Here is a 14,748-nt window from a genome sequence, read left to right as displayed (position 1 = left end):
CAAAGTTTCCTCCTTTCATAGGCCCAAAATTTGAAGATTGATTGTTGTAATTGCCAAAATCATTGCAGCTTCCACCACCTCCAAAATTGCTTCCATCATTACCAAATCCGTTATAGCCATCCCCACTGCCACCATATCCACCACCACCACGGCTACCACCAAAGCCACCTCGACCACTGAAGTTTCCTCCACAACCAAAGTTGTCGTTTCCACCAAAACCATCTCCACGACCACCTCTGAAGTTTCCAGAACCACTTCGACCTCTTTGGCTGTACCAAGCACTAGCCATCTCTTGCTTAGATAGAGCTTTCCTTACTTCACAGTTGTGGCCATTCACAGTATGGTATTTCTGAATGACAATCTTGTCTACAGAGTCATGGTCGTCAAAGGTTACAAAAGCAAAGCCCTTTTTGCCACCACTGCCTCGGTCAGTCATGATTTCAATCACTTCTATTTTCCCATACTGTTCAAAATAATCACTTAGGTGATGTTCTTCAGTGTCTTCTTTAATACCACCGACAAAAATCTTTTTCACAGTTAAGTGAGCACCAGGTCTCTGAGAATCTTCTCTTGAGACAGCCCTCTTTGGTTCCACCACTATTCCGTCCACCTTGTGTGGCCTCGCGTTCATGGCTGCATCCACCTCCTCCACAGTGGCATAGGTGACAAACCCAAAGCCTCTGGAGCGCTTGGTGTTTGGATCTCTCATCACCACACAGTCCGTGAGCGTTCCCCATTGCTCAGAATGGCTCCTCAGACTCTCATCGGTTGTTTCAAAGCTCAAACCTCCGATAATGAACTTCCGCAGCTGCTCCGGCTCCTTGGGAGACTCAGACTTAGACATGATGACTGCAACAGGGGAAATTCCAATGACGCTTACTCCGCGGCGTTCACCGGCAGAAAGGAGTGATCTAAGGAATGGATCTCAGTAAACTGATTTCTTAAAACTTTTAACAGTTGAAGCAGCAATGTGAAGATAAGATTAAATAGATTAAGGCAAAGATTTAGCTGTCTAAAATAATATTGGATCAAATGTACAAGCCCAGATTAAAATACAATTTAAAAATAACACAAACAGTAATCATTATGACTTGGGATACATAACACTTTGTATCACAATAGCTCTTGAGATAGAAGTGTATGGGGACCCAAATGCAATATTACGTTTAATGTTCTAGATGATAATTCATATATATGAATCCCCAATGTTTTGAACATTGTGATAGGAAAGAGTAAATAAATCTCACATCTGTATGTTATAAACAGATATAATTTAATGTTTAAATTTGAAGAAATTACATTTCACTAAGACCTCACTTCATAATAATTCCAAATAAATGAGGTGATTGGGAACTACAAAGTAAAACAAAGAAAAATTCATAGTGATTATTTTAAGAGTGGTGTACTACAACAGTGTAGTGATTGTGCAGGATGGGTGGGTGAATGTGGAAGAGGGTATAGGGGAGATAAATTGTGATGGAAAATAATAAATTTTAAAACTACAAAAAAGAGTGGTGTAGTAGACATACCTCTCATTAATGTATACTACTTACTTTTATTAAATGTATTAGTTTTCATTCAAATGAAATATTTTCTATGCTTAAATACAAAACTCTTATCTAGGCAATTAAATTCATAAGATGGTTTCAATACTTACACTTAAAATATCAACATCCCATATTTCAGAGCTCCCATACTTTAGGGAATGCATATGTAAATGTAACTATGTAAATTGACCTAAGAGCTGCCTTGGTATTAAAAATAGTGTGTACTTAAAGATATGATAGTTTGCAATATTTCCTGGAAGACAAAATTATTGTATTAAATGACTGACTATGAAAGTAGTTTAATATTTGCATTACATTAACAGAAGATGCCATTAAGTACATTTTATAACATTATTTAAATTAGATCAGAGTAAAAATATATTGAAACCATCTGGAAAGATGCTCTGTTAGAATACTGCATGAATGCATCCCAACCTAAGCCTATAGGAGGAATGTGATTTAGATGCTCCTGAGGAATTATTTAAATGGTTAAATGATAACAATACTCTAATTATCTAATTTCACTGATTGTTGGCAGAACTTCAAAATTTTTACTTGGTTAATAATTGAAGTGTATAAATCTTATCATACTAGTAAAGTACTGTAACAAAAAGCACCTGAAACTGAGGCAAGAGATCAGAACTATTTCTGGTTCTGATATTAAGTACTTTAGTGTTTTTGACCAATATATTCCTCTTTTTGGGTCTCCAATTGTTATTTATCTGATGATAAAAATGATAGAGTTGAGCTAACATAGCTCAAGCATTCTATAAGACTATGGAACAAAGAGGTTTTAACCACAGTCATGTCATACACAGAATTTTTATGTCATTTGTACTTTTTGGTATTGAACTAAAGTTTGTAATTTTTAAAAATATATATATATTTATATATAAAAAGGAAGGAAAAGGGAGAGAGAGAAATATTAATGATGAGAGAGAATCATTGACTGGCTGCCTCCTACATGCCCCACACTGGAGATCGAGCCTTCAACCCAGGCACATGCCCTGACCTGGAATCGAACCGTGACCTCCTGGTTCATAGGTCGAAGTTCAACCACTGAGCAACATCGGCTAGGCTAAAGTTTGCCATTTTTAAATCATCATCAAGATATGTGATATTTTTATTTATTTTTAGAGAATGTAATGGAGAGAGGGAGGGAGGAAAGGATGGAGAGAAGAGAATAAGAGAGAAACATTCATGTGAGAAAGAAACAGATCTGTTTGCCTCCCTTATGCGCCCCGACTATAGACTGAAACTGCAACCTAGGTATGTGCCCTGACTGGGAATGCAACCCAAGACCTTTTGGTGTATGGGATACTAATTGAGCCACCTGGCCAGGTCTAAAGTTTGTAATTTTATTTTCCATATCACATGCCTTCAGGTTAATATAAGTACTTATTGGTCTATATGTCTGTTCAATGGCACAAGAACAAACATATATAGACCAATGGAATAAAATAGAGAAGCCAGAAATCGACCCAAACCACTATGCTCAATTAATACTGGACAAAGGAGGCAAGACCTACAATGGAGCCAAGACAGTCTCTTCAATAAATGGTGTTGGGAAAATTGGACAGATACATGCAAAAAAATGAAACTAGACCACCAACTTACACCATAAACAAAAAGAAAACAAACGCAAAATGGAGAAAGGACTTAAACATAAGACGGGAAACCATAAAAATCTTAGAGGAATCCACAGGCAGCAAAATCTCAGACATATATGGAAGCAATATTTTCACTGATACAGCTCCTAGGACAATGGAAACTAAAGAGGAAAATAAACAAATGGGACTACATCAAAATAAAAAGCTTTTCATTATGCTAAGTGAAATAAGCCAGTCAATGAAGGAAAAATACCACATGATCTCACTCATTCATGGATAATAAAGACCATTATAAACTTATGAACAATAATAGATACAGAGGCAGAGCTGCCTCAAACAGATTGTCAAACTGCAGCGGGAAGGCCGGGGAGGGTTGGAGGGCAGGAGGGAGGGGGGTAAGAGATCAACCGAAGGACTTGTATGCATGCATATAAGCATAACCAATAGACATAAGACAAGGGAAAAAAGACAGGGGGGGGGAGGGGAGGCCAGGGGATTGGCAAGGGCGGGGAAAAAAAAAAAGGACACATATGTAATACCCTTTGAAATACTTTAAGCAATAAAATAAATAAATAAATAAATAAATAAATAAATAAATAAAATATTAAAAAAAAAAGCTTTTGCACATCATCAACAAAACAACAAGAAAGCCCATTACATGGGAGAACATATTTGCCAATGTTATCGCTAAGGGTTTAATCTCTAACATTTAGAGGGAACTCATACAACTTAACAAAAGGAAGATAAACAACCCAAATAAAAAATGGGCAACTGACCTAAATAGATACTTTTCGAAAGAGGACATAAGGAAGGCTAAGAGACATATAAAAACATGCTCAAAGTCACTAATCATCCGAAAGATGCAAATCAAAACAACAATGAGGTACCATCTCACACCTGTCAGAATGGCTATCATCAACAAATCAACAAATGATAAGTGCTGGAGAGGATGCAGAGAAAAAGAACCCTCGTGCACTGCTGGTGGGAATGCAGACTGGTGCAGGCACTGTGGAGAACAGTATGGTGTTTCCTCAAAAAACTAAAAATGGAACTTCCGTTTGGCCCACTTCTAGAAATATATCCCAAGAAACTAGAAACACCAATCAGAAAGGATATATGCACCCCTATGTTCATAGCACCACAATAGCTAAGATTTGGAAAAAGCCTAAGTGCCCATCAGCAGATGAGTGGATTAAAAAATGGTGTTACATCTACACAATGGAATATTATGCTGCTGTAAAGAGGAAGGAAATCCTACCATTTACAACAGCATGGATAGACCTGGAGAGCATTATGCTAAGTGAAATAAGTCAGTCAGAGAAAGATAAATATCACATGATCTCACTCATTTGTGGAATATAATGAACATAAACTGAGGAACAAAAACAGATCCAGAGACAGAGAAGTATTGATCAGATGCTCAAACCTCAGAGGGAAGGTAGGGGAGGGTGGGGTTAAGGGGGAGAGATCAATCAAAGGACTTGTATGCATGCATATAAACACAACCAATGGACACAGACACCAGGGGGGTGAGGGCATGAGCGAGGGGGGGGCAATGGGGGGATAAGGACACATATGTAATACCTTAATCAATAAAGAAAGAAAAATAATAGTATTTTGAATACTCGTCCCTCAACTCTGAAAAAAACCCTAAAAGAAAATATGATGGGTCTATTTCCCTTTCAAAGTTGGTATCTGGGTATAAACTTTAAAGTCTAGAACGTTTTGATCACAGGAAATTTACTGAAGTCACAATATGGTATATTTCAATCCCCCTTTTTTTATTGCTTAAAGTATTACAAAGGGTATTACATATGTGTCCTTTTTTTTCCCCCGCCCTTGACAATCCCCTGGCCTCTCCTTCAATCCCTTTTTATGTCATCAATCTAAAACCTTATACTTTGTTGTAATTAAATGTATATGTTTTCAGATATACCATTTCTTTATATACCCAAGAGAAGCCTTAATGAGGTTAGTAATTCATTTCATCCTTTCACAGAGGAAAACTAATATTTGACTCCAATCATTTAAATGCCTTACCCAGTGTTAAGTTGTTTCATTATTTAATAGTACTACTAACTAGACAGTGATCATATCTGTGCAATTTGTGATTAAAACCAATCATCAAGTACAAGCCAGAATTCTTTGTGCAGAGAATAGAGAACAAAGAAACTGAAGATTGTTTTCTATTTTACCTGCAAAACTATCAAATAATGAAAGAAGAAGGTTTTATTGAGAGCTTACTTTAATTTGCATCTCCCTGATGATTAGTGACACTGAGCATCTTTTTATATATCTATTGGAAATCTGAATGTCATCCTTGAACAAGTGTCTGTTTAGATTCTTTGCCCATTTTTTAATTCAGTTGTTTGTCTTTGTTGTTGAGTTGTGTAAATTTTTTTTTTCAAATTAACCCCTTATCAGATTTATCACTGATAAATATATTCTCCCATGCAGTGGGTTGCCTTTTCATTTTGTTGATGGTTTCTTTTTTAAAAAATTCTTTATTGTTGAAAGTATTACATATGTCCTCTTTTCCCTCTGTTGTCCCCTCCCAGCCTGCCCCTGCACCCCAGCCCAAGCCTTCAACCCCCTCCCCTATTGTCTGTGTCCATTGGTTGTGCTTATATGCCCCAACTTACTGCCCCAACTCCCCCCTCCTCCCGCCCATCCTCCTCTGCATTCCCTCTCAGGTTTGATTGTCTATACAACAGACAGGGTTACACACATTATAGCCTTAATAACCTAACTGATTATAATGAGAACTTGAAAATAGGCATTATTATTTTCCTCATTTTATAGATGAGACACTTAAGATTTCTGGGTTTCTAATAACTTTCCTGAGGTAACATGGTAAGTCAGACAGATATCTATTGCCTTTTAAGATTGCTAATTTATTATTGTAATTCTATATTTTGATTTGGGGAATTGCAATTTATAATTTGAGAGACCACAAAAGTGCATTTCTAAGGAGTTAGAGCTATATATTGTATAGTCATTCACATAAATATGATACTTGAAGACATGTTACTAATAAATATTTCTGAAGGGAATAGATGATATAGATCAGTGATGGCGAACCTTTTGAGCTCGACGTGTCAGCATTTTGAAAAACCCTAACTTAACTCTGGTGGCGTGACACATGTAGAAATTTTTTGATATTTGCAACCATAGTAAAACAAAGATTTATATTTTTGATATTTATTTTATATATGTAAATGCCATTTAACAAAGAAAAATCAACCAAAAAAATGAGTTCGCGTGTCACCTCTGACACGCGTGTCATAGGTTCGCCATCACTGATATAGATGCAGGTAAACAGATATAGGTATAGATATGGATATAGATATCCATAAGGTGAGAGGGAAATGAGAAAGAGAAAGGGAGAGAGGGCAAGAGAGGAAAGGAGGAGACAGTGATAAAGGTAGAGGAAGTCACTTGAAAGGAAGGAAAAGGAAGAGAAAGTTTAGGGGAGGAGATAGGAAGGGAGGTTAAGAGGGGAGGAGGAATGAAGGAGGGTGGGAAGGAGAAGGGAGAAGATGAGAACCAGTGTGGAATTTTCACTTGTGGGAAGTTGGGGAAATCACACAGTTAAGAAAACAGGGAAGGTTTAGAAGCAGGAAATCTCAGTATCATGGAAGCCAAGAGAGGAATCTCATTCCTAAAAGAAAATAGGTATACTTTTTAATTGCTTCATTTATTTTCTAACTAGAGGCCTGGTGCACAAAAATTTGTGCACTCAGGGCAGGGGTCCCTCAGCCCGGCCTGTGCCCTCTCGCAGTCTGGGGCCCCTCGGGGGGTGTCCACCTGCTGGCTTAGGCCCACTCCCCGGGGGATCGGGCCTAAGCTGGCAGTCAGACATCCCTCTGGAAGCCCAGGAGCCCTCGGGGGATGTCCCCCTGCCAGCGGGGACCAGGCCTAAGCTGCAGTCAGACATCCTTAGTGCTGCTTAGGAGGCAGGAGAGGCTCCCGCCACCACCGCTGTGCTGGCAGCCAGCAGCCCGGTTTGTGGCTGAGCAGAGCTCCCCCTGTGGGAGCACACTGACCACCAGGGGACATCTCCTGCATTGAGCGTCTGCCCCCTGGTGGTCAGTGTGTGTCATAGCAACCAGTCATTCCCAGTCGTTCTGCTGTTAGGGTCAATTTGCATATTACCCTTTTATTATATAGGCTAGAGGCCTGGTGCACGGGTGGGGGCCGGCTGGTTTGCCCTGAAGGGTGTCCCGGATCGGGGGCGGGGGGGGCCCGCTAGGGTGCCTGGCTAGCCTGGGTGAGGGGCTGAGGGCTGTTTGCAGGCTGGTCAAGCCCCCCAGTGGAGACCCTCACCCCAGGGGAGTGTGGCCAGATTTGGTGAGGGGATGAGGCCATTTTTAGGCAGGCCACAGCCCCTTCAGGGTGGGGGGCCCTACTGGGGTGCCTGGCCAGCCTGGGTGAGGGGCTGAGGGCCATTTTCAAGCTGGCCACGGCCACAGGCTGGAAGTGGGTATCTGGGATTTATTTAACTTCTATAATTGAAACTTTGTAGCCTTGGTCCCACTCGAATCCTGGGTTGCCCCTAGCAACAGAAGCTCTCAGCCCCTCCTTGAGCAGAGGCCATGCTGGCTGGAAGCAGGTATCTGGGATTTATTTATCTTCTATAATTGAAACTTTGTAGCCTTGAGCAGAGCTCAGGGCCGGCCAGGGTAGGCAGGAAGCTTGGCTTCCTCCATCACCAGGGGCAACCAAACCTCCTGGTCACTCCAGCCCTGTGGCCGTTGCCATCCTGTGACGGAATGATGGAGTAAGGGAGTGAGGGCGTGATGGTTAATTTGCATATTACTATTTTATTAGATAGGATATAGTTTTATTCTTAAATATTTCTTACCAATTCTTCTAATTCTCTTGCATAATTTAAACATTCTATTTTTCTATCATTTTGCCTTTTACTTCCTCCTGCTACTCTTCTGTTCCTGAACCTTCCAAGCATCCCTAAAGGTCAAAGGCTAAACTCCAAACAGAGCACCTTATATTTGAGGGCTGTCAAAACCTACCCCACACTGTTCTCTATCCATAGATCCCCTACTGTCCATCACTATAATTGACTGAATAGAATATTTTTACATATTTCTAAAATCTTAGCAAGTTTTAAAATTTTCAAAAATAATTCTTATAAGAATATTCTTAGTTTTGACAATTTTTAATTTAAAAATGAAGACATGTCATTCTTAGAAATTTAGTAAGTGTCCCATTTTAAATAAATTGGCAGGTCAATTAATCCAGATAAAGGTAATATCACATTATGTCTCCCTTATCATTTTAGAGATACAGCAGAATTTTTATGGAATATTCAATAACTAATGAACATTGAATTTTTGCCTATTATTCTTGATATTTCAGTAATACTGGGAAACAGCATGTTATGGTTCCCTTTCTTGTGTTTTAAATTCTTATGCACATCTTATTAGATCACAAATCCTTGATACAATAACAAAAATCTATAGCTCTTCACACTCTGCCTACGAAATGTTCTTCCAACAGCTGCAAAGTCAGGCAGCGAGGATTTAACAACGCTGCTAAAAATTAGCAGCATAATGCAATGTAACATTGAAACGTGGGCTCTCGGACCCTGACCCCAGGGCAGCTCATTCTCTTTCCCTGAATAGAGAAAAACTGGAAAGGGAGAACAGCTGAGGGCTTCTAACAGCTGTAGGACAACTTGGGTTGGTACTGAGCCACCCTCTAGCCATACATTTCCCTTCAAATTAAGCTGCATGAATTGAAAACTGAGTATATGAACAAAGAATTTCAAATAATCTATATTAAGCCCCAGTGAAATCTGCCTATTGCCAGGTGTTCTAATGAAAATGCTTCTGCAAAAGTCCTTAGATAATGTAATGAATACTACTTAATTTTTAAAAAAATGCTTCTTTCATGTGAACACGTTGATGTCTAGAAAAATATTAAAGACTGAAGTTCAGCTGTTCAGAGTAGTTCATTTCCATGCTAAAAATAAGCTGATAAAATATCAGTAAAAATGAAATCTCCCTGAGGAATAGAAGCAGTTGGAGCATCTTGGGTGTTCATTGGATTCAGAATACAGAGGAAAAATTCTTTCTACATTGATGCAAAGTCCTGGAAATAGTGCAAGCAAGAAACAGAGTAAGGAGATGGAAGTGTGATGCCTCCTTTGTACTGGCTGATGGTAAAAGTTCAGACAGCATCCTTTAACAACCCCTCGACTCTCACATTCTGTGTCAAACACTACACCCTGATGTCGGGGACTAAGAGAAAATACACAGATTTTGTCCTCACACAATTTTCAATCCTATTAAAGAAGTCAGTCTTGTTATTTAAATATTCAAATAAAGAATATTTGAATATTTTTAATCATGCACTGCTTGATGATGGGGATCTGTTCTGAGAAACGCATCATTAGGCAGTTTCATTGTGTGAACATCATAGAGTGGATTTACACAAACCTAGATGGTACAGTCCATTACACACCTAGGCCATATGGTATAGCCTATCGCTCATGGGCTACAAACCTGTACAGCATACTACTGTACAAAACCACATGAGATTAAAACCAGCACAAGAGAACTGATTCAATCAATAGACCAGGTAAACATGAGATGTTCAATACTGCTGCTAGCGTAACTCTGTACGTTGTTTTAAAACAAACTTTTTTTTATACGTGGAAAGAATATACTCTAAGATAATGATACAAAGTATAGTACAATAAATACATAAGCCAGTATCACAGTCATTATCAATTATCATGCACTATACATAATTTTATATACTTTCTTATTGATTTCAGAGAGAGGAAAGGAGAGAGAGAAAGAGATAGAAACATCAATGATGAAAATCACTGATTAGCTGCCTCTTATACACCCCCTACTGGGGATTGAGCCTACACCCCAGGCATGTGCACCAACTTGGACTCAACCCATGATCTCCTGGTTCATAAACTGATGCTCAACCACTGAGCCACACCAGTGGGGCATGCACTATATATAATTTATAGATGCTATACTTTTATTCAGCTATAGGTGCAGTAGGTTTTAGGTTTGTTATACCAGCATCATCACAAACTTATGATAATGTTTTGTGCTACTATGTTAGGAAGGCTGCAAGATCACTTGGTGATCGGAATTGTTATAGATCCATTATAATCTTATTAGACCACTATCATACATGGCCCAACATTGACTGAAACCTCATTATGTGGCACATGACTATAACAGTAAGTTAGAATCATCAGGCATATATAATAGGAATCACACATTATAATTATACTAGAGGTCCAGTGTACTAAAATCATGAATGGGTGGGGTCCCTAGACCTGGCCAGCAATCAGGACCGACTGGGGCTAGGCCAATCAGGGCCGTGGTGAAGAGGAGGTGATGGTCACTAGGCCGGACGTGGAAGGAACGGACACTGGATGCTGACGCCGCCATCATCGGCGCCCTGCAACCACACGGTTCCCCACCTCCCCCTTCCTCCTTCCCTCACCTCTGCGCCACCACCACAGGGGGACGATTGGGGCCTCCTGGCTGGGGGGAGGGATGGGGCACAGGAGGTTGGCCACTGGCTCTGAGGGAGCCGGCCCCCGGCCCCCCTGGGGAAGTGACCGTGTCTGCCACCACCCCCAGTTCCCTGCCCCAGCCCGGGGGCCGGGCCCAATCAGGTGATTGGAACCTTCTGGCCCGGGGGGAGGAACTGCGGGAGGTTGGCCCGCCAGGGGAGGTTGGCTGTGGGAGCACACTGAGCACCAGGGGGCAGCTGCTGCGTTGAGTGTCTGCCCCCTGGTGGTCAGTGCGCATCACAGCAACCAGTCGTTCTGGTTGTGCCAGTTGTTAGGTTGCTTAGGCTTTTATATATAGAGATACAAATAATTGACTAATTCAAAACACATTTCTTAAGGAGGCAAATCTTGAACTTAATCATAAACTAAATTTGTAGAGATAAGGGAAATGGCTGACAGATAGGAATAAGGAAGATCTTTAAGGTTGTTTAGAGTTGAAGGAACCAACCTCTCCTACCTTATTTACTACCTGCGCCCTTACTCATTAGGGTCTAGCCATCCTTGCTTGCCTGTGGGTCATCAAGCAAGGGCCCTGAGTCATCAAACTTCAGGGAGGGAGCACACTCAGCAGCTGCTGGTCTCTCTAAGAGGGTAACACAAAGCAGGATCTACAAGTGCAGGAGAACCTGGAATTCTGGGACTTTCCTACAGCTGCTCACATCAATCCTAGCATCATTCCCATGTAGCAGAGGTTAAGGAACTTGCCTAGAAACTTCAAACTAGGGTTCAAATCCCAGTAGGCAGGCAAGTACCCAAGCCTACACTCAACCCTACTATGCTTCATTGCTTTTCAATACACAGGCCATAAAAGGTTTCCTTATTGTGACATCTCTGATAGTTACAGTACAGATACCTGGGATATTATGTGTTATCTTGGGAAAGGAGGGGAAGGAGTGCTGGACTTGTCCCTAGTACACTTCATTACTATATTTCAGTCTCTATCACAAGGTAGGTATTAGTGACCACTGGACTCAGAATAAAACTCTACCTGAATTCAGGTTTAATACAGTACTTAAAGCTTTACTTAAGTTTATCTGGTCACAAAGATGTTACTTGTCAAGTAACCACCATAGTACTCCAGTCCAAGAGAGAATCTAATTTACTTCCAATGAGAAGCTGAAGCCACATTTGAAAAGCTTGTATTGCTTTCTTCACCCTTTAGTAACCATTTCATTAGGAAGGGGAAAGACAATCACAAATCAGCAACTAAATTGCAGTTAGGGACATATTGCCAGAAATGTGTCCCAGTTACAAAGAATAAAGATAATCATGATTACTGATGAAAAAGGTCATGCTATGTACAATAGTCCATTTAAAAATATGAGTATTTAAATCAAGTGCCTTTGATTTAAATATAGTAAATAACAGCAACACCAACTAACAAATCTGTTTCTCATACTGTTAATGTTTTCCCATTGTTGTTGAACAAGGATAATAATATTTTTGTCTCAACTTTAAATAGCACTGAAAATAAGATTTATTGACCACACTTCGTTTTATGTCTATATTCATAAAACCTATACATGGCTTAAGTTTTAACTCTACCTGTTCTACGTTGAACTTTAGTTATCTCTATCTGGTAGGATCTTTCACATTAGGTGACTATGAATACTAAATAACAGTGTATAAACCCATCATCCTGAACTTGTAGCATGCACTTTGTCAAATATCTCAGCATTGAGCCAATAAAGCATGTTTCATTTCTGATAACAAAGTATGTTATACTCAAAAAGAGTAACAAAGTATATAAATTATTGAAAAATAGCAGGTTGACAGATTTACACATGAATAAAATTATTACATTATCTTATTCACTTCTTCTAAAGTTAGGTTTATTTTTCTCAACCAAATAAACTTTGTCAATGATGATAAGCATATATACCTATACATAAAAGTTAATGTTACATAAATTACTTAACATGAAATATACATGTATGTATAAATTTTCAAAAATCTTGTATAAAAACCTTTCAGCAGGCTGGTGAATAAGTAAGTTACAGGGAACCTTAAATATGTATGGCTAGTGAAAGAAGCCAATATGTAAAGACTACATACTATATGATTCTAACAAGACATTTTAGGTAAGACAAAACTATGGGGACAGTAAAAAACACCACAGTGGTTGATAGGGGTTGAGAGTGGGGATGTGAGCTATGAATAGACAGAGCAGAGAGGATTTTTAGGAGAGTGACATATACTGAATGATACCACAGTATGAATGTATGTCATTGCACATTTGTCCATACCCATAGAGTGTACAACATCAAGAATGAACTCTAACGAAAAGTATGGTCTTAGTGGGACTATGAATTGTCTATGTAAGTCCATCTGTTATAACCAAGGACCACTCTGGTAGGAAATGTGGATGTGGGAGATTACGCATGGGTCAGGGCAGCAGGTGGGTGGAAAGCTCTGTATTTTACTCTCAATTTTGCTCTGAACCCAAAACTTCTGTAAAAAATAAAGTCTAAGAAATAGAAGCTGTGCAAAGCTCAAAACACATCTTACTAAAAAGTTACTGTGGTTCTTCAAGAATAAAATAAATTTATTATCTATTTGTGTGTATTATTATTATGTTTTCAATCCTCACCTGAGGATATGGTCATTGATTTTTAGACAGAGAGGAAGGAAGAAAAAGAGAGAAACATGGATGTGAGAGAGAAATATCCATCGGTTGCCCCTGATACGTTCCCATACAGGAATAAAACCAGCAAACTTTTGGTATACAGGACAACACTCCAACCAACTGAGCCACTATGCCAGGGCTTGTGTGTATTAGTTTTTTAAAAGGTTACCAATTTTTTAGAATATAAATATTCATTAAGTTATTAGGACATAAATATTAAAAGGACCTCTCAGGGGCTTAGGGATCTTTAAAATTTATTGTTTTGCCTTTTTAAATTAAAATGCCATAAAAATTATTGTGCAGAATAAACACCCTGAAATGAGACTATATCTGACAGCCCTTCCCTATTAAAACATCATTGACAACTTATAATTGTATGTTCACAAATTCCTCTATAATGTTTATATACAGGGACCCCACTCCCTAATCAAAGTCTATCTGACTCTTTACCTCACTCTAGTACCCGACTCAAAAATCTTTAACACAACTGGCCCTCCCTTTCATTGGTGCTACCATCTTTCACTCTCATCCTAATCACACTTTCTCCTACTTTGTTGTAGGCTTTTGAGAGGACCACATCCTTGGTTATAGAAACTCTTCACCTACACTCCTGCTGCTAAGTGTGGCTATAAAAGAACAATCGCTGAGTAATTTCACAATATATAGTAATTGATCAGAATCTCCAGTAGGCTCTTAAGACTGCCCAGAAATTATAGTATCTTATTTCCTTAGTGATAGCATCTCCTCTCATCTTAAACCCAAACACGTTTTTCCCAAATGAATTTTTAGCTGATTACTTGTTTTCTGCTTTAGAGAGAGAGAGAGAGAGATAGAGAGAATAAACTCTTATAGATTTCCATTCTACGGCCAGCTCTGAAACCATATACCCTACTGTCCTACCAGTTTACTTGGATGAAAAGTGTATGCTCCTAATACATACATAAATTATATAGTTAAAATTATATATTCATGTATACTCTAGTTAGTGTATAATTATATATAGTATATACTATACACAAAGTATATTATATATGGTATGCGTGCTGTGATACAGGTATGGCACCATATATATTTATGTAATTTATTATAGACTATAGAATGACAATAAACAGAGGAAGGCGTTTTTGGTTTTGTTGGAATAGACATATTATAGAATAAATGCTAGGGAGCCTTAACAGTTCGAATTAACTGCTGTAGATTAGTGATTTAATTCAAGGAACAAAAGATACATGTTTAGCCAGAAAACAAATTATTTGTAAGATCAAATACCCAATTTATCAGACTGGAGCCTAAACCGAAGTTTCTGCAGGATGCATGCTCTTTCCGCCTGTGCATGAGGGAAACCTAGAGGTCCAATGGAAGAATATGGCTGCAGTGTTTGTTAATGCAAAATATTTA

The 14,748-nt window shown here is 39.0% G+C and overlaps 1 protein-coding gene across 1 annotated transcript; it reads right to left on the bottom strand.

Annotated features, from left to right (window-relative positions):
• Positions 1–4: 4 nt before the first annotated feature.
• LOC102239064 (heterogeneous nuclear ribonucleoprotein A1-like) lies at positions 5–894 on the bottom strand (the record flags this gene model as incomplete). Its single annotated transcript, XM_005883878.2, has 1 exon — positions 5–894. A coding segment is annotated over exon 1 (840 nt), but the record flags the coding sequence as incomplete, so codon positions are not given.
• Between the last annotated feature and the right edge of the window lie 13,854 nt (positions 895–14,748).

Source organism: Myotis brandtii, unplaced genomic scaffold (assembly GCF_000412655.1).
Source record: "Myotis brandtii unplaced genomic scaffold, ASM41265v1 scaffold802, whole genome shotgun sequence".
Classification (NCBI taxonomy): domain Eukaryota; kingdom Metazoa; phylum Chordata; class Mammalia; order Chiroptera; family Vespertilionidae; genus Myotis; species Myotis brandtii.
This window is presented reverse-complemented; position numbering and strand designations above follow the sequence as displayed.